This window comes from Hemiscyllium ocellatum, chromosome 17 (genome assembly GCF_020745735.1).
Source record: "Hemiscyllium ocellatum isolate sHemOce1 chromosome 17, sHemOce1.pat.X.cur, whole genome shotgun sequence".
Taxonomy (NCBI): Eukaryota; Metazoa; Chordata; class Chondrichthyes; order Orectolobiformes; family Hemiscylliidae; genus Hemiscyllium; species Hemiscyllium ocellatum.
In genome coordinates, this window is record NC_083417.1 from 6,279,077 (window position 1) to 6,300,512 (window position 21,436).

The 21,436-nt window shown below is 44.5% G+C and overlaps 1 protein-coding gene across 4 annotated transcripts in view; it reads left to right on the top strand.

The window, feature by feature from the left end:
* Positions 1-21,436, top strand: part of LOC132823865 (cadherin-11-like) — a 270,392-nt gene that overhangs the window by 159,376 nt on the left and 89,580 nt on the right. For all 4 annotated transcript variants that reach the window (XM_060837936.1, XM_060837935.1, XM_060837938.1 and 1 more), the window contains 2 exons: positions 13,935-14,229; positions 18,522-18,641. In XM_060837936.1, the coding sequence (XP_060693919.1) occupies positions 13,935-14,229; positions 18,522-18,641 (415 nt within the window). The remainder of the gene's footprint in view (positions 1-13,934; positions 14,230-18,521; positions 18,642-21,436) is intronic.

Genomic DNA, 21,436 nt, shown 5'->3' on the forward strand with positions numbered 1-21,436 from the left:
AACCCTACTATAAAACCAAGAGCTGTGGCTGCTAGAAATCTCAAAATCAAAAACAGAACGTCAGAATCACTGGACCCAAAATGTTAGCTCTGCTTTCTCTCCACCTATCAGACCTGCTGAGTTTCTCCAACAATTTCTGTTTTTTGAACCAAACCTAACAGTTTAATGGTATTCGAGGATCTGAACTCATTCACTTTGTTTCAATGCACACACCATGACGAAGAGGAATAAAAGCAGAAAATCCCAGAAATTCCCAGGCAATCGGGGTGCAAACTCCCTATACCATCCAAAAATAAGTTGCTCTCTTGAGAGAGGCAAAAGAAGCAGTTACTGCTCGTATTTCATAAATATTTCTTTTAAAAATACTCTTAGAATTAGGACAAAGATGATGCTGAGTCTTCTGGTTTGTTATTGGCCTAGAATTTCACTCCAGCATTTTTTACTCTTTCTCCTGCTCTCAAACAGTGCATGAAGGAACTCTTTCCCCATACAGGTTTACGGAGTTTAATTGCTTAAATCACTTTTCTCTGATGTGGTGGAGCCTTCTGTCAGTAACATGGAAACCAGCAAACAGCCTGCCCTAACCTGGTATACCTCCCAGAGTGTGCAGGAGACAGTGATGGGAGACAGCTTATAAGATTGGCACCAGACCTGCACCCTCATGCTGCTTCGACAGAGACAGAGAGCCATGTTCATTTACTTCATCGGATTTATTGTAGTCGCATTGTAGTACAGTGAACAACTTTGTTTTGTGCGCAGTACAGGCATATCATAGTAAGCAAGGACATACAGATCATAGGGTGTTTAGATAGAGTAAGGCAGACAAGGTTACAACTGCTCAAAGCAAGATCAATATTATTTGAAGTTAGAGAGGTCCATTCATCAGTCTCATAACAGTGGGGAAGAAACTGTTCTTGAACCTGTTGGTGCGTGTGTTCAAGCTTTTGTATCTTCTGCCTGATGGACAAGGTTGTAGGAGAGCATTACCGGGGTGCAAGGGGGTCTTTGGTGATTTTGGCAGCCTTTTCATGTCAATGAGAAATGTAACTGGGCTCCATGGTTGGCAAGTTGGCTTCTGTGAAGGTCTGGGCTGTGTTTACAACCTTCTGTCATTCTTTACAGTCCTGGGCAAAGCAGTTGCCATACCAGGTCATTATGCACCCAGATAGTAGGTGTTGGTGAAGGTCCTTATAGACATGCTGAATTTCCTGAGCCACCTGAGAAAGACAAGGCATTGTTGTACATTCTTGACCCCCTTAAAGTATCCTCACAGCTCGGAACTGAGCTGCATTTCTCTTATCGCCGTTCCTGACCTCAAGACGTTGCAAAATGCCAGGAAAGTGCTTTCAAATTGTAGGGACGGTGGTGGTGTGCAAAGCTTTGAGCACAGCAAGATCCCAAAAACCGACATCCGTCTCATTCACATTGGTTGAGAGCAGGCGGTGGCGTAGATACAGTTCCTCTCGAACGTAGCCTCCCAGAATTTCTGAGGTTCACCCCCGTGGGCAAGGCAGGGCTTTGATTTACCACCTCCTCCGACAGCCAGCACCCTGTTCAGTGCAGCACTGCTGTTATGCACTGAAAGAGTCTTAGAGTGGGATTTAAGTTGTGAATACTGTGACTCAGAGGTGAGAGAGCTACCCACAGAGCTACAGCTGACACCTGTGTACCTGTGCCACCCCCTCTCAGCCCATCACCCTGCTCTTTCCCTTCAACCTTGTTCCTCAAACTCCCTCGTAAATGTCACAATGTGCTTGACTTGTAAAAGAGGTCTCGAATTATCTATTCTGAGAACCCTTTACAATGCAAACAGAATTCTACCATTACAGTTTTAGTATTGCTGCTCAGCCAGGTTTAGGAGCTGCAGTAAAACAGTGAGGAATCGAATGACAGATACAACGTGTTAAATACTCTCAGGCTTGTTTGGCATAATTTAGTTTGAAGAGTGTTTTGTCTCCAGCTCACTGAGAAGCCAGATACAAAGGGGGAAAAATGCATCTGCCCTAATTTTTTTTGCAAGTGGGTGGGGATGGTAATTTTTGACCTGCCTCTCCCTGTTCCTGTTGGTGGGGGTAAGGGTGCAAATTTGGTGTCCCCACCTCAGGACCATGACTTGTAGCATGGAGCCGAGTGGATTCCTCACTGCTGGCTACCCCTGCGCTCAGGATGGGGTTTATCGGCATGATGTTGGGAATCATGGGGAGCAGGCAGTCTGCATTCCTTAAAGGCAGGCTGTCCATGTGAAAGGGAGACCAGTAACCTCTCACTTTCCACTCACTGCAACTTAGCACCCTACACCCCCTTCCCCTTCCAAGTTGAGGCGATATCCAAGACTCCAAACTGCCCAGCCACTGCACCTCCAAGTGGATAAGGAGGAGAGAGGCGGTACAATAATGAAGTAGTCTTGTCATTTGATGTGACCCACATTGACACCAGCTCAAACCCTTGCACTGTCCCTACCTTGGATTCCAGTATACTCTGGGACCAATACTGCGCATTAATGGACTGCACCAGACTCTGGGGAAAGGATAGACTGTTTGAGAGCTGACTAGAAACATAGAGTCATAGAAAATAGGAGCAAGAGGAGGTCATTTGGCCTTTTAAATCTACTCCACCATCATGGCTAAAAGTCACACGACCCCCAATTATAGCCCAACAGGTTTATTAGAAAATAAAAGCGTTTGGACTGCTGCAGGTGCAGTGAGAGAGGACACACCGACATCGAGTATATAGGCAGAGATCAAAGGATCATACAATTGGTGTAAGTGGGGTGAATGATCATTCACCGCAGTCCCTTGTTCCTGCTTTCTCCCCATATCTTTTGATCCCTTTAGCACGAAGAATTACAACTAACCCCTTCTTGAAAACCTTCAGTCTTTTAACCTCAGCCACTCTCTGTGGGACAGAGCTCCACTGGCTTCCCATTCTCTGAGTTTCTCCTCACCTCAGCCTTAAAAGGGCTGCCCTCTATCCTGAGATGTGACCCCTGGTTCTGGATTCCCTGGTCATTGAAGACATTGTTTCTGCATTCATCCAGTCTAGTCTTGTTAGAATTTTACATGTTCCTGTGTGGTCTGCCCTCATTGCTCTAAACTCCAGTGCACATAGTCCTAGCGATTCAGTCTCTCTTCTTACATCAGTACTCCACGCCAGTCGTTCTGCTAAACTTTGATTCATTCATGGATTGAGGGTATCACTGGTTGGGCCCAGCATTTATTGTCCATCCCTAATTGCCCAGAGGGCAGTTAAAAGTCAACCCCATTGCTGTGGGTCTGGAGTCACATGTAGACCAGACCAGGTAAAGAGGGAAGTTTCCTTCACTAAAGGACATTAGTGAACCAGAAGGGGATTTTTCAACAATCAACTTGGTCATCATGAGAATCTTAATTCCAGACAATTATTGAATTCCAATTCCACCATCTTCTGAGACAAGATTTGAACCTGGGTCCCAGAATATTGCTTCGGTCTCTGGATTAACGATCCAGTGATAACTCCATGAGACCATCGCCTCCCTTGTTGCACTGCCTCTGTTCCCAGACCATCCTTCCTCAGGTAAGGAGACCAGAACTGCACACAATCCTCCAGGACGTGGTCTTACCAAGGTAACTGCAGCAAGGCACCCTTGTTCTGGGCCGTCAATCTTCTCCTTAAGAAGCCCAACGTACCTTTTACCATCTTCACTGCCTGCTGCACTTGCATGTTTAACACTGAGGTCACAGAAGCTTTCTGCTACAGAGGACCTTGATGGGACAGGACATGGAAAACAGCGAGGAGCATGCATGCTGAGATGATGACTGCATTGGCTGCATTACCCAAGCTTCTCCTGTCACTGTCTCTGCAACCTCTGGAGGAGGCTATACAGAATGACCTCACTAGTCTGCTTCATGTGAGCTGCCTATCAGCTTTATTCATCAAACTCCTTCATCATACTCTACTATTCCTTTCTCATTTGTCTTCCTGGCTAACATTCCTTAAGTGGGCTTAGCTGCTCCCCTCAACTATTCCTGAAGTAGCACATTTTCTCTTTAAAGTTATTAGTGGCGATCTTATATTCTTGATCCTTAGATTTGGAGTGTTCAACTTAGAGTCATAAAGATGTGCAACACAGAAACAGACCCTTCAGTCCAAAACGTCCACACCAACCAGATATCCTAACCTCATTTAGTCCCATTTGCCAGCACTTGGCCCATATCCTTCTCAACCCTTCCTAATCATATACTCATCCAGATGCCTTTTAAATGTTGCAACTGTACCAGCCTCCACCACTCCCTCTGGCAGCTCATTCTATACACACACCACCCGCTGCATGAAAAAGTTGCCCCTTAGATCCCTTTTAAATCTTTCCCCTCTCACCCAGAACTATGCCCTCTTGTTCTGGACTCCTCCAACCCAATGAAAAGACCTTGTCAATTTATCCTATTGAAGCCCTCATTATTTTAGAAACCTCTATAAGGTCACCCCTCAGCCTCCGACGCTCCAGGAAAAACAGCCCCAGCCTATTCCCTCTCCCTATAGCTCAAACCCTTGATGAGACATTTTCTCTAAGTCCATCCTAGTAAACTCTTCCACAAAGAATAACTTGTGTTAATTAAATCATCTCAATGCCTTTTGCATCCTGGTGAACTGCAATTTGAAGTCAAGTATAGCAATTATACTTGGTGTAGTACAACAACCTGTGTTTATGTAGCATTTCTGATACAAACATAGAATTAGGAGCAGGCAGTGACCATGTGGTCCGCAAACCAGCTTTACCATTCAGTGAAATCGTCACTGATCTGATTATTTTGTTTTGATTCGATTTATTTGATTAATTTAATATTGTCACCTGTACCGAGGTAGAATAAAAAGTGCACAATGTCATTATGCTCTGGTACCATCTTGGATTTCAAATAAATTACTGAATTAATTGTTTAAATGGTGAAGTACTGAATATATTGATATTAAATGGATGTTACTGAAACTGGAACAGCTTCAGAAGTTCCATCTTCCTCACTCCTTAGATTTCAGTCACTCTGCCTCTCCGGTCTCTGTTGTCCAATGTTGTCCCCTAACGTCCTGGCAATGTGTTCCTTTCTCTATCACCATTCCTGCTTACCTGGATAGCCTTTCAACTCCTTACTTATCCACAATCTGTTCGTATCTTAACATGCTTCAAAGACTCTGCCTTAACTGCTTTCCTACAGTGAGAGTTCCAAACAATTGAAAGAAAGCTCTCTCCTCTCTGTCTCTGTCCGCAGATTAGTAAACCATGATGCTCAGTTCTAGATGCTCCCATGCTCCACCCTCTCCATACCCACCCTGCCAAGAACCCTCAGGATCTTATATGTGTCAACTGAGCCATCTCTTACTCTTCTGAATTCCCACCAATACAAGCCCAGTCTAGAACATAGAGGACACAGAACATTACAGCAAAGTACAGCCCTTCAGCCCTTGATGTTGCTCCAACCTGTGGAGCCTATTTAACCTACACTATTGAATTTTCATCCATATGTGGATTGAAGTGTGTATACTTCAATGCCAGAAGTATAAGAAATAAGGTAGGTGAACTTGCAGCGTGGGTTGGTACCTGGGACTTCGATGTTGTGGCCATTACAGAGACGTGGGTAGAACAGGGACAAGAATGGCTGTTGCAGGTTCCAGGGTTCAAATGTTTTAGTAGGATCAGACATGGGGGTAAAAAAGGGGGAGGTGTGGCATTACTTGTCAAAGATAGTATTACAGCAGTGGAATGGACGATGGAAGAGGACTTGCCATCTGAGGTAGTTTGGGCTGAGGTTAGAAATAGGAAAGGTGAGGTCACCCTGTTAGGTGTTTTCTACAGGCCTCCTAATAGTCCTAGAGAAGTAGAGGATAATATTGCGAGGATGATTCAGGAAAAGAGTGAAGGTAGCAGGGTGGTTGTTATGGGGGACTTTAACTTCCCAGATATTGACTGGGAGGGCTATAGCTCGAGTTCATTAGATGGGTCGGTGTTTGTCCAATGTGTGCAGGAGGGTTTCCTGACACAATATGTAGACAGGCCAACAAGAGGTGAGGCTATACTGGATTTGGTTCTAGGTAATGAACCAGGCCAGGTGTTAGACTTGGAGGTAGGTGAGCACTTCGGGGACAGTGACCACAACTCGGTGACTTTTACTTTAGTGATGGAGAGGGATAAGTGTGCGCCGCAGGGCAAGAGTTATAGCTGGGGGCAGGGAAATTATGATGCAGTGAGGCATGACTTAGGATGTGTGGATTGGAAAAACAGGCTTCAAGAGAAGAACACTAATGAGATGTGGGGATTGTTCAAGGAGCAGCTACTACGTGTCCTCGATAAGTATGTACCAGTCAGGCATGGTGTAAAGGGCCTTGTGAGGCAGCCGTGGTTTAGTAAGGAATTGGAATCCCTTGTGAAAGGGAAGAAGGCGGCATATGCAAAGATGAGGCGTGAAGGTTCAGTTGGCGCGATAGAGAGTTATAAGGTAGCCAGGAAGGATCTAAAGAGAGAGCTAAGAGAAGCGAGAAGGGGACATGAAAAGTCTTTAGCTGGTAGGATTAGGGAAAACCCAAAGGCTTTCTATAGGTATGTCAGGAATAAAAGGATGACTAGGGTAGGTATTGGTCCAGTCAAGGATAGTAGTGGGAAGTTGTGTGTGGAGGCGGAGGAGATTGGAGAGACACTAAATCAATACTTTTCATCAGTATTCACTCAGGAACAGGACACCGTTGCTGATGTGAATATGGAGTCACAAATGATTAGAATGGATGGCCTGGAAATATGCAGGGAAGAGGTTCTGGGAATATTGGAGAGGATGAAAATAGATAAGTCTCCTGGGCCTGATGGCATTTACCCTAGGATCCTATGGGAAGCTAGGGAGGAGATAGCAGAGCCATTGGCCTGGATTTTTATGTCGTCATTGTCAACGGGAATAGTACCAGAGGACTGGAGGATAGTGAATTTGGTCCCCTTGTTCAAGAAAGGGAGTAGGGATAGCCCTAGTAACTATAGGCCAGTGAGTCTGACTTCAGTGGTGGGCAAAGTCTTAGAGAGAATGGTAAGGGATAAGATTTATGAACATCTAGATAGGAATAACGTGATCAAGGATAGCCAGCATGGTTTTGTGAAAGGCAGGTCGTGCCTCACAAATCTTATTGAGTTCTTTGAGAAGGTGACTAAGGAAGTGGACGAGGGTAAAGCAGTAGATGTTGTGTATATGGAGTTTAGTAAGGCGTTCGATAAGGTTCCCCATGGTAGGCTAATGCTAAAACTACGGAGGTATGGCATTGAGGATACATTAGAGGTTTGGATTAGGAATTGGCTAGCTGGAAGGAGACAGAGGGTAGTAGTTGATGGACTATGTTCATCTTGGAGTGCAGTTACTAGCGGTGTACCACAAGGATCTGTTTTGGGACCATTGCTTTTTGTTATCTTTATAAATGATCTAGAGGAAGGGCTTGAAAGCTGGGTAAGCACGTTCGCGGATGACACAAAAGTCGGTGGAGTTGTGGATAGTGAGGAAGGAAGTGGTAGGTTACAGTGGGATATAGATAAGTTGCAGAGCTGGGCAGAAATGTGGCAAATGGAATTCAATGTAGCTAAGTGTGAAGTCATTCACTTTGGTAGGAGTAACAAGAAGATGGATTACTGGGCTAATGGTAGGCTACTTGGTAGTGTGGATGAGCAGAGGGATCTTGGTGTCCAGGTACACAGATCTCTGAAAGTTGCCACCCAGGTAAATAGTGCTGTGAGGAAGGCATATGGTGTACTGGGCTTTATTGGTAGAGGAATTGAGTTCCGGAGTCCTGAGGTCATGTTGCAACTGTATAAGACTCTGGTGCGGCCTCATCTGGAGTATTGTGTGCAGTTTTGGTCGCCATACTATAGGAAGGATGTGGAGGCATTGGAACGAGTGCAGAGGAGGTTTACCAGGATGTTGCCTGGCATGGTAGGAAAATCTTATGAGGAAAGGCTGAGGCACTTGGGGCTGTTCTCATTGGAGAAGAGAAGGTTTAGGGGAGATTTGATAGAGGTGTATAAGATGATTAGGGGTTTAGATAGGGTCGACACTGAGAACCTTTTACCGCTAATGGAGTCAGGTGTTACTAGGGGACACAGCTTTAAATTAAGGGGTGGTAGGTATAGGACAGATGTTAGGGGTAGATTCTTTACACAGCGGGTTGTGAGTTCATGGAATGCCCTGCCAGTAGCAGTGGTGAACTCTCCTTCTTTATGGTCATTTAAGCGGGCATTGGATAGGCATTTGGAAGTTATTGGGCTAGTGTAGGTTAGGTAGGATTCGGTCGGCGCAACATCGAGGGCCGAAGGGCCTGTACTGCGCTGTATCTTTCTATGTTCTATGTTCTATGTCTATCCAATGACCATTTCAATGCCCTTAAAGTTGGCGAGTCTACTACTGTTACAGGGAGGCCATTCCATGCCCTTACTACTCTCTGAATAAGGAAACTACCTCTGACATCTGTCCTATATCTATCACCCCTCAGTTGAAAACTATGTCCCCTCATGCTAGACATCACCAACCGAGGAAAAAGGCTCTCACTATCCACCCTATCTAATCCTTTGATTACCTTATATGTCACGATAAAGTCACCTGTCAACCTATTTCTCTCTAACGAAAACAGCCATCAAGTCCCTCAACCTTTTCTAGTAAGACCTTCCCTCCATACCAGGCAACATTCAAGTAAATCTCATATGAATCTTTTCCAAAGCTTCCATATCCTTCCAGTGACCAGAACTGTACACAATACTCCAAATGTGACCGCACCAGAGTTTTGTACAGCTGTAACACAACCATGTGGCTCCGAAACTCAGTCCCCCTACTAATAAAAGCTAACTTAGCGTATGCCTTCTTAACAACCCTGTCAACTTGGGGGGCAACTTTCAGGGATAATGTTCAACATTTCCTCACAGGGTAATGAGTCTGGATATTAGTGTGGTAAACCTCAGCTGAACTGTTTCCAATGGACTCAGATTCTTCCTTAAATAAAGAGAGGAGTACTCCACATGTGCTCTCCCCATGCCCTTTTTATTGCAGTGTAGCCTCCCCATTTCACAGGAGAACTATCACATAATCTTTGACACTAAGTCTTGTGAGGACATTGGCCACCATGTGCACCAAGGTCAAAATGATCAAGATTGTTAAATGCTGAGGAGACTGCAAGTGGAGAGAGGCAGGCATTTCAGAGGGTTATTGGGTTATGGTGGAAGAGGCCACTACCTACACATCCTCCCTTCCCCTCCACTGCCAGCATTCCACAGGCACCACGCTCTCCCTGACATCCTGGGTCACTCCTTCATCGCTCCAAATGCTAGCTTTGTAAAAGGTACAGCACTTGCCCATTCACCTCCTCCTCCCTCATCACTGTCCAATTGCCCAGTCACACCTTCCAGGTGAAACAGTGTTTCATTTGTATTTCTTTCAATTCAGTCTACCGCATTCACTGCTCATGACGCGGTCCTCTCTACATTGGTGAGACCAAACACAAACTAGGTTCCCACTTTGTGGAACACCTCTGCTCTGCCCACAGGGATAACCACTGACTTCCCAGTTGCCTGCCATTTCAGTAAGATCACTGTGCCCTTGTGTTAACAATTCTGTCCTGGACCTCCTGCAATGTTCCAGTGCGATCCAATACAAGCAAAAGAAGCAACACCTCATTTTCTGTTCAGGCACTTTGCAGACTCAAAGTTTGTAATTCCAAAACTTCAGAACTTGCCTGCTGTGCACTTCTCTTATCATGTCTCCCTTCCTCCAAACCCCCTACCCGCTCCTCCCCCCCCCCCCCCCCCCCACCCCACCAAATCCCAACAACCACCCACAGCCTTGTCCTGTTCATGGCTTGTTGGCTTTACTCTTAGTTGGGAGTAAGTGAGGACTGCAGACGCTGGAGAGTCAGGGCCGAAAAGTGTGGTTCTGGGAAATCACAGCAGGTCAGGCGCCATCCGAGGAGCAGGAGAATCAATGAAGGGCTTATGCCCAAAACCTCGACTCTCCTGCTCCTTGGATGCTGCCTGACCTGTGTGCTTTTCCCACATCACACTTTTTGACTCTTAGTAGGGAGAACCAGTCCTGATCTTTTCAGAGTTAATTTACCTCCTTTTTCTCCATCTTTAATGAGCCCTTAGTCTTTTGAACTGGGCATCCACACCACACGTTCCTTTTGCTCCTCCTCTCTGTCTCTCACAAATCTTAAAAAAACACCTGCTGATGATCTCCAGCCATGCTCTGTGTGCGGGAAAGGCTACTGGCCCAAGTCATCAAATTTAGTTAAAAGGGGATGGAGTTTGAAAGGGTTTAAGGAGTGAATTGCATAACCTAGGCTCAAAGGAGCTAAGGACATGGCCACCAGTGATGGAGCAACTAAAGCTGTGAATGGTGTAAATGGAGAAATGTAGACATGTTGGAGAATTACACGACTAGAGGAGCTTACAGAGAGATGGAGGGGTAAAACCCTAGAGGGACTTGGAAGCAAGGATGAGGAGGAGTCAATGTAGCTCAATAGATATGGGAATGATAAACGTGCAGGACTTGGTGCATGTCAGCAGCAGCAGAATTTCGGATGACCTGGAACTTACTGAAGATGATTAGCATGTCAGTAGTGCATTGGAATAATTAAGCCTGGTGTTAAATAATATCTTGGAGGAGGGAAAATCTAATGGTAACTTAGTTTGTGGTTATTGATGTGTACACAGCATGTTCATCTTCTGCAGATTGTTTGCATCTATTTGTGACATGGGTACAGGCAGAACATCATGTTCAGCAACTCACCTGAAGGTTATGATTTCCACCAAAGCAGCATACCTTCAGCATTGGAATGACCCTCTGTGATTCAGCGATCGAGCCATGGCATGTGTGTGAATCGATAAACATTTGCCACAAAAGGACTGGCCGAGGGTGACACCTGAGAAACCTCAGCGGTCAGGAAGGAATAAAGCTGGCTTAACAACATTGTGAACAACCTCTGAGTGGGTTCCACTATTCAATGAATCAATCTGTCTATCAACTTCACTCACCTGTTCATACGCCGTGACTCCTGAAATCATCACAAGAACACCTCACGGTTTTGAAAAGTCTAGTTGCTCCTCAGCAACCGATCTTTTTTGGGGGAATGATGTCCAAATTTTCACTGGCCTCTGTGTGGGAAAGTGCTACCTAGCTTCCCTCCTCAAGCCAGCTCCAATTTTCAGATTTTGTTGTCTTGTTTTTGATTATCTAATCTGAGGAAATGTATTCTGCTTTTCTACCTTCTTGAATCTTTTGAACATGATTAACATTTGTACAAATCCCCCCCTCTGTCCTTTATACTCAAGGGGATATAAAACAAGGTCCCTTCAACTTGCCTTTGTAATTTACCAGACCCGAAACGTTAACTCCTGATTTCTCTTCACAGATGCTGCTGAGCTTTACCAGCAATTTGTATTTTTGTTGCTTGTAATTGACTAACTGTTTGATGTTAATTATCCATGTCAAACAAATACCAAGGGAATGACCATCTTCACCAAGAGAGAATCTAGTCACTGCCCCATGGCAAAAAAATGATACTGAATACTCTGCTATCAACATCCTGAGGACTACCATTGACCAGAAACTGAACTGGGCTAGTTATATAAATACTATGGCTACAGGAGCAGGTCAGAGTCTAGGAATCTGCAGTGAGTTACTCACCTCCTGACTCCCCAAAGCCTGTCCACCATCTACAAGGCACAAGTCAGGGGTGTGATGGAATACTCCCCACTTGCCTAGATGAGTGAAGTTCCAACAAAACTCAAGAAGCTCAGCACCATCCAGGACAAAGCAGCCTCTTGACTGGCACCACACCCTTCCCATATATCCGAGGCTCCCAGCCACATTCCTGATGAAGGGCTTTTGCCCGAATCATAGGATGCTGCCTGACCCACTGTGCTTCTGCAGCACCACTCTAATCTTGACTCTGATCTCCAGCATCTGCAGTATCTACCTCTACATCCGCAAGCATCCACTCCCAACACCACTGTGTACTATCTACAACGCGCACTACAGAAGTTCACCAAAGGCCATCAGACAGCACCTTCCAAACCCTCAATCACTTCCATCTAGAAGGACAAGGGCAGCAGATACATGGGGACACTACCATGTGCAAATTCCCCAGCAAGCCATTCACCGTCCCTGACATAGAAATATATTGCCGTTCCTTGACTGCCGCTGGATCAAGAATCCTAGAATTCCCTCCCTAAGGGCTTATGGGTCTACCTACAGCACATGGACTGTACCGGTTTAAGAAGGCAGTTCACTCCCATCTTCTCAGTGAGGGAGAAACAGTCAACGCTGACCCTACCAGTGAACCCCAAATCCCATGAGCGAATAACAAAATGTGTAGGTGCAATGCTGGTGAATCTGTGTTGTAACCATCCACCCCTTCACCGTCTCCCACCTGTAAAGTCACCTCTCCTGCCTAAGAACAGTGCCCAGAACTGAACCTAGTTTGTCCAGCTGATCTTTGATTGAGATGTTCTACTACTTGAGCATGATCTCCTCACTTCTGTAGTCCAGCTTCCTTGGGATAAAGACCAAAATGCAAAAGAGAGCTGGATAAAACAGGAGGAATCCATATTCTTGAAGGGATGTGATTGCACTGGAGAGATTTACCAGGATGTTGCCTGGGCGAGAGAGTTTCGGTTCGGGAGAGGGATTGAACCGACTGGCTTTATTTTCCTTGGAGCAGAGGAGGCTAAGAGGGGACATGATTGAGATGTAGAAAATGGTGAGGGGCATGGGTAGGGTAGACTGGAAAGATCGATGACTGACGGAGTCGGCAGGAGGTTTCGAGAGGATGTGAGGAAAATCTTTTTCACTCAGGATGTGGTGGGAATCTGGACCTCACAGCCTGTAGGGGTGGTGTGGACATAAACCCTCAAAACATCAAAGAAGTATATAGATGTGCACTTGTGATGTTGAGGCATATGGACCAAGTGCTGGAAAATAGAGTTAAAGTAGTTAGATCATTGTTTTCACCAGTACAGGCTCAATGGCTGAAGGTCCTTTTTCTATGCTGTAGATCCCAATGACGTATTACACTGGATTAACCCTACTTGGGTGGATGCAGTGCTTCTTTTGGCAAGAAGGCATGTCTCAATTATAGAGGTGGTGATTGAAATCTCACTGAGATGGGTTGTTAACTCTGCGCGTCAGAACTGGGAAGAGAATTTGTGTTTTTTTATTAAAATGAGGTATCCCCTTGTCTGGGATTGGATGGTCAGCTGGCGAATAAAACAACCTTGGAAAGAACTGCAGAGAGAAAAACAGACAAGGACAAATTGGACAAACTTCAAACATTGGGAATCTCTTTTGGAATGATCAAAATATGTAGTAAAAGAAAGGAAATTTTCAGCTTTGTCCACATGATGAGATCATTTGGAAAAAAAATCTCATTTTAACAAGGAGTCATAATGGTGTGTATATGGATTCATGATACTTATCCCTCGTTAAAAGGTGTTATAATAGTCTAATACACTCTTTAAAAAAGTGTCCCTTCTTTAAAGGATTCATAATGGTATTCTCCCACTTTAAAAAGGGCTAGAATAATGATACTGTTTCTTTTAAAGAGGTCATTCCAGTGACACTCACTTTAAAAGGGATCATCAGGATGTGGTCCATGTTTAAAAGGGTTTGTCATGGTGAGACCCACTTTAAAAAGGATCACAATGATGAGATCCACTTCAAAAGGGATCATATTGGTGAGCCTCTCTCTTTACAGGGGATCATAATTGTGGGACCCACTTTAAGAGAAGTCATCGTGGTGAGACACACTTTCAAAGGATCCTGAATGTTGAATCTTTCTCAATGGGCGCTGATCATGAGTCTCTTCCTTTGAAAGCGTTCCTGGCAGTGAGCCACTGTTAAGTGAATGGTCAGCAAGCTGTGGTCAGTAACGCCAAGGTGTGTGTTTTGTCTTTGCAGCTCCACACAGATCTGGACAGCGGAGGGGGGAAGATCAGGTACATCCTGTCAGGTGAAGGGGCAGGGACAATCTTTGTTATCGATGAGAAAACAGGGAACATCCACGCAACGAAAACGCTGGACCGAGAGGAACGTGCTGAATACACGCTGATGGCACAAGCTGTGGACCGGCTAACAAACAAACCTTTGGAGCCTCCCTCTGAGTTCATTGTGAAAGTCCAAGACATTAATGACAACCCTCCTGAATTCTTGACTGGACCTCATCATGCCACAGTCCCAGAGATGTCGAATGTGGGTAGGTAGCATCAGTTTGTGTGAAAGGTGACAGTGTAAATTTATTCTTTATTCATTTTGATCTGTCCTTGTTCATTATATTATTATTCTTCACTTACTTGATTCTCATTGTTACAGTCATACATCAGTCCACATTTTCCAATCGTTACTGGTTCATTATTGTACTCAGTAATTTTTGCATTTATTACAATGCTCATCTTTCTATGCTCAATTGATAGTCATTCAATATTCTAATCACTATGTTCAATTATTTATTCCTTGCTGTCAGCATTTGGTAGTCTATATATTCATTACTCCTCAGTCTACTCTTCATTCATTCCTGTACCTAACTGTGACTGTGTCTGTTTGTTACAACACTCCTTTGTTGCAGTATTTATTTATTACTGCACTCGATCCTATTCTCATCGTCCATACACCGTCTTTGATTTAACCCGCAGCTTATCCATTGTCCACGATTAGCTGAGCAGAAATGTCTTCGCAACTGAACATTGGAAAATCAAAGCACTTGCCTTCAGCCCTTGCAGCCATCTCTGTTTCCTAGTCACTGATTCCATCCCTCTCTCTGTGAGACTGCAACCATTCGATCCTGACCTGAATTCACTCAATTACCCAAACAGCCTGTAGCATTGCCTGGATTTGATCTCCAACATCTGCAGCCCTCACTTTCTCCTATGTCCAATCCTCAACAGTCTGTCTGCTTCTGAAACTCTTCTCAATGTTTTTGTTATGTCTGGACTTCACAGTTCCAATGCTGATCCATGAACCATATCCAAAGTTTTGAGCCACAAGAGACGAAGGTGACTCAAGAAAGGACATTAGATCCACCATGATCTTACTGAATGGCAGAACAGAGACCAAATGACTTTGTGGAGTCATAGTGACCATGAAACCAAATATTCCAAGTGAATATCTACCATCCTTAACTGGTTTGGCCTACATGTGACTCCAGAACCACAGTGATTCTGAAGTGGCTGAGCAAACCTTCAATTCAGGGGAGTTAGGGAAGGGTGAGAGATGCTGGTCTTGCCAATGGCACACACATCCCATGAAAGAATAAAGAAGAGAGAAACCACAATCAATTTCCATGTCACACTTTACATAACTAGACAGATGTGACATAGAATCTCAATGCATCGAATCGCGATCCAATTTTCCGGGGTCAGTTGAAAGAAGACTTAATCAGACACAGAGTAGCCTCAAGAGTAGCGTCAACATTTTCAGGAACACGTAGACTCACAGAACTCTTCCAGCCTGTTGCAGGTGTTGAGTGTCTCTCCATGTTTGGTAGTGGAAGGTAAGAGTCATGTTTGAATCAGTGGTGTATAAAGATTTTGAATCTGAAAAGGATATTGAGTGGGGAGTGGGATAAGTTTTAGACTTTCTGGGGCACAGCCAAAATCAGGATGGTTTCTGACCTTCTTCCTCAGTCAGAGTGCTGGAGAGTGAACAATGGGACATCACAGATTTACTTTAATTGGCACCCTTCGGAGCTAGGAATGAGGTAAACTGAAAGGGCAGTGGGGAGGGAGTGTCACTTTGTTTCCGATATACACTTTAGGCTCCGGTCAGACCACATTTAGAGTAGTGTGAACAATTTTGGGCCCCATAGCTCAGGAAAGATATATTGGCACTGGAGTGGGCCGAGAGGAGGTTCACAAGAATGGTCCCAGGAATGGAAGGCTTAATATGTGAGGAATGTTTGAGGACTCTGGGACTTGGTGAAGTTTGGAAGGATGAGAGGGGGATCTGATTGAAACTTACAGAATGCTGAGAGGCCTGGACAGGGTTGATGTTGGGAAGATGTTTCCATTGGCAGGAGAGATGAGGACCTGATGGCACAGCCTTACAGTAAAGGGAAGACCTATTAGAACAGAGATAAGGAAAAACTTCTTCAGACAGAGAGTGGTGAATCTGAGAAATTCACTGCCACAGAAGGAGGCCAGGTTATTGTATTTATTTAAAACAAAGATAGGTAAGTTATGGATTGCCAATGGGATCAAAGGTTATGGGAAGAAAGTGGAAAAATTGAGTTGAAAAACCTATCAGCCATGCTTGAATGGTGGAGCAAACTCGATGGGCCAAATGGCCTAATTCCTACTCCTATGTCTTATAGTCTTTAGCTGTGAATACAGAAGATGTCAGCATCATTCAGTAGGTTGGGCTGCATCTGTGGAGAGAGGGAAGAAAGGGTTCGCAGCTGGAATTTTACTGATGAGCTAGCAGACAGATGGTGCCCAATATCTTCTCAAAATCATGTTGTTTTACTACATTGGCTGGTGGCTCTCTGGGAGATCAATTGATTTGCTTAACTGGTTTACAAAGGCTCTTCCAACATACGGAGGCAGATTGCCTGCATTGCAGAGCGGCGTCTTATTGGCTCCAAATTGCTTTCCACCAAAATATCAATATGTTTCTACTTTCCTTCGTGGATGCATGGATGGATTTTTGACCCGCTTCCCAAACTCCTCCTTCACCCAGAATTCTGTCCTGTTAATGCTGTATCTTTCTCTACAGCTGCTGCCAGACCCGCTGAGCTTCTCCAGCAATTACACTTTGAGCCTCCAAACTTGCTTCCATGCTATAGTAGTCCGGGGAGTGTTTAATGATATCCTGCATTACAATGGGTATAAATTCTCATTTCCAAGCATTGACGTTGCTCAGCTCAATACATTAAATCAATTGTTAAAGTGCTGTAAACACTTAATTAGCTGCTGACAATACCTGAATGATACAGATTTACAGCAGCAGTTTTCAAACCGAAGACACACATCAGCTCGATTGGTGAACCCGTGAGCATGATAATATGTAGTCTTTACAAAGTACGGGGAAGCTAATCCTGCCTCTCAACATGTTTTGATTGATGATTATCCCTCAGTTTTTCTCTTTGTGTAGTATATGTAATGCACAAGAGTTACTGATTTATATTAAGATGCCAATATTTACCCTGCCTCAAGAAAGTGCTCAGGCACTACATGTGGTCATGTGAGATCAGCACTCCTGTGACTTATACACTTAATGGTAAGGTCCTAGGGAGTGTTGCTGAGCAAAGCGACCTTGGCGTGCAGGTTGCTTAGTTCCTTGAAAGTGGAGTCACAGGTAGATAGGATAGTGAAGAAGGTGTTGGTAGGCTTTTCTTTATTGGTCAGAGTATTGAGTACAGGAGTTGGGAGGTCATGTTGCGGCTGTACAGGACATTGGTTAGGCCACTGTTGGAATATTGTGTGCAATTCTGGTTTCCTTCCTATCAGAAAGATGTTGTAAAACTTGAAAGGGTTCAGAAAAGATTTACAAGGATGTTGCCAGGGTTGGAGGATTTGAGCTACAGGAAGAGGCTGAACAGGCTGGGGCTGTTTTCCCTGGAGCATTGGAGGCTGAGGGGGGACCTTATAGAGGTTTATAAAATCATGGGGGGGCATGCATAGGATAAATAAATAATGTTTTTTCCCTGGGGTGAGGGAGTCTAGAACTAGAGGGCATAGGTTTGGGGTGAGGGGGAAAGGTATAAAAGAGACTAAGGGGCAACTTTTTCACACAGAGGGTGGTACGTGTATGGAATGAACTGCCAGAGGAAGTGGTGGAGGCTGGTACAATTGCAACATTTAAAAGACATCTGGACGGGTATATGAATAGGAAGGGTTTGGAGGGATATGGGCCGGATGCTGGCAGGTGGGACTAGATTGGGTTGGGATATCTGTTTGGCATGGACGGGTTGGACCGAAGTGTCAATTTCCATGCTGTACATCTCTATGACTCTATGACTGTATGACTGAACAGGTATAATTCAATACAGCTATGCACAGAGGGTAGTAGCAAGGTTATCTTATCAGGAACTTGACAGCCCCAAGCTTCAGTTCTATTTCAAATGAAAACAGAAAGTGCTGGAGAAACTCAGCAGGCCTGGCATATCTGGAGAGAGAGAAATAGAGTTAACCTTTCAAGCCTGTTATGTTTCTCCTTCAGAACTGTTTCCAGTTCCATTTGATCTGACGTCACTGTAATGTAACATATTTGGCATAATCTCAAGATTAGCTGCCTCTCTCGATGCCAGTATTATCCTTGTAAGATGTCTTCACATCCCTTTTAAAGTGCTGACAGATGTGTACCTGGTGTCGTTAGCCATAGGTTTTGTAACAAAACACTTGCACCACAACATTGACAGCTCAAGGTACAGGCTTCTGACAGCGTGATGAATGGGAAGGCTCAGGTTTGGATGCTGTGCACTCTTTCATGTGCTGTCTCCATTTATCACTCCCTCGCTGCCTTTGACAATGAGATCATCTCCATCTCTTTCAGGAACCTCTGTCATTCAAGTCACAGCCACGGACGCCGATGACCCATCTTACGGGAACAGTGCCCGGCTGGTGTATAGCATTCTCGAGGGTCAGCCTTACTTCTCAGTGGAACCTCAGACAGGTATGAGCATCACTCTTCCATATGAGCAGAGCGGTGGAAGGGCTGAGCGGACTGTTGAAATTCATCTCACAATGTGATTGAATTACAAGACGAAGCTTCACTTCAGCAGTACAGATGATTTGCTCAAAATTTATAGATTGCCAACCTGAATGAATATATTCCGGGAGGTTTTCATCACTTAACTCCATTCTCCAACATTTCCATAACAGCCAAATGGGTTCAAAGGAAGTACCCTTTATTTTCATCCTGCTAAGAGTTTTCTCCTGCCTGTTGGATGCAGCACGTTCCTGGTCAGTAATCTTTAATTCCGGGGGGTTGTCAGGATAATTTTAAAGGTTTAGCAAACCCCAGGCAAAACACATCTGGAATGCTGCATTCAAGTCTTGGCCAATAAACCTGGGAAAGGATGGAATAGCTTTGGAAGAGAACCAATGTAGAATCACTGGAACAATATCAGAGATAATTTATGAGGACAGGTTGTATAAACTTGACTTGTATTGCCAAGACTTTAAAGGGAATGGTAGCGCAGTGTTAATGTTACTGGACTAGTTCAAATGGAAATGAATTCAAATTCTATCATGATGACAAGAGAAACAAATCTGGAATACCATGCTAGTCTCATTATTAACGATCATGCATGTTGTGTTATGCCTCATGATCAGTATGCCTTTTACATTCACAGTATGTCAGCATGCCTTTAGTAGACAGGCTCATGATGTCTTTTCTATCATTGTGAACTCCTTATGTCTATAGGTCTCAGACTGAATAAAACACCTATGGCTGTGGAAACAGGCCATTTGGCCCAACAATCCATACTGACTCTCCAAAGAGCATCCCACCCACACTAATTCTCCTACTCTGTCGCTGTAACCTTGGATTTCCCATGGCTAGCACACGTATCCCTGGTTACAAGAGATAATTTAGCACAGTCAATCCACCTGGACTGTGGGACGAAACGAGAGCACCCACAGGAAACCCACACTGACACAGGGAGAACGTGCAAACTCCACACAGACAATTGCCTGAGGCTGAAGTTGAACCCAGATCCCTGGCGCTGTGAGGCAGGAGTGCTAACCACTGAGTCACCATGCCATCTGACTGCAGCTTAACTGGGGCCACTTGTAACATGACACACTAATGAGAGCATATTACACTTTGTCAAGCAAAACCTGAATGTTAGCTCAGATATGGGTATGTCTGTGAAAGTATAAACTGTATATTAGTGAGCTGTAATAAATATTTTCAATAAGACCGTGAGAAATAGGAACAGGAGTAGGCCATTCAGCCCCTCGAGCCTGCTCTGCCATTCATTAGGATCGTGGCTGATCTAACATTCCTCATGCCCACTTTCCTGCATTTTCCCTGTAACCTATGATTCCCCAACAAATCAAAAGTCTATTGATCTCAGCCTTAAATGTACACAGGAGCTCTGCTTCCACTGTTCTTTGCGAGAATGAGTTGCAACGACTTTCAATCCTCTGAGAAAAGACATTCCTGATCATGTGTTGCTGGTTAAAGCACAGCAGGTTAGGCAGCATCCAAGGAACAGGAAATTCAACGTTTCAGGCCAGAGCCCTTCTCTGGCCCGAAACGTCGAATTTCCTGTTCCTTGGATGCTGCCTAACCTGCTGTGCTTTAACCAGCAACACACCGGGCGGCATGGTGGCACAGTGGTTAGCACTGCTGCCTCACAGCGCCTGAGACCCGGGTTCAATTCCCGACTCAGGCGACTGACTGTGTGGAGTTTGCACATTCTCCCCGTGTCTGCGTGGGTTTCCTCCGGGTGCTCCGGTTTCCTCCCACAGTCACAAAGATGTGCAGGTCAGGTGAATTGGCCATGCTAAATTGCCCGTAGTGTTAGGTAAGGGGTAAATGTAGGGGTATGGGTGGGTTGCGCTTCGGCGGGTCGGTGTGGACTTGTTGGGCCGAAGGGCCTGTTTCCACACTGTAAGTAATCTAATCTAATTTTCAGCTCTGATCTCCAGCATCTGCAGACCTCACTTTTTACACATTCCTGATCATCCCAGTCTTAAATTGATGCCCATATCCCCCACGTGCTAAGTTTGCTTTGTTACATGGGATGACATAAATGTTGCAGCAGCAGGTAAAGATAACTGAAATAAAAACACAAAGATGAAGCTTCTGGATTACTGAGAAAACCCATCGCTTAACGGTCCATGCGCAAGGCATACTCAGCACCTAGATGACACGGACTGTAATGTTTTGAGGAGGTGGTTTACCAAACTTTGGAGGACAGGTTGGGATGGACATTTAATATTGACTTGCCAGCAATATTTATATTCTAATATTGAATATTACAAAATAAAGACTGAAGGATGGTACAGTCGAGATATTGAGGCATTGAAATGTTTAAAGGAGTAGGGATGTTTCCTCTGTTATTGGAATGGAAATTACAGTCTTAAAATAGGAGCAATTCTTCACTCAAACGATTGTCAAAATCTAGAACTGTCTCTCACAGAAAAGTCTGGACATTGGGAATCATTAGTACATTCTCAGACTGACACTGATAAGTTTTGGTTTGGTGAAGGTATCAAATGATACGGGGCTTAAACGGATTTATGATACAGATCAATCATGGTTTTGTGATATAGCTCAAACCAGTTTTATTAAGTGAGAGAACAGACTTGATGGGATGAATGGCGTACTCCTGCTCCTGTGATTTATTACACAGCTGCTGTGAGATTGAACCACAGGTAGATATGAATCGCACCCCTGACTCATGTTTAACACCTGTCACTTCTCTGAATAGTGAATTCAGAACTTTCTAAAATGAG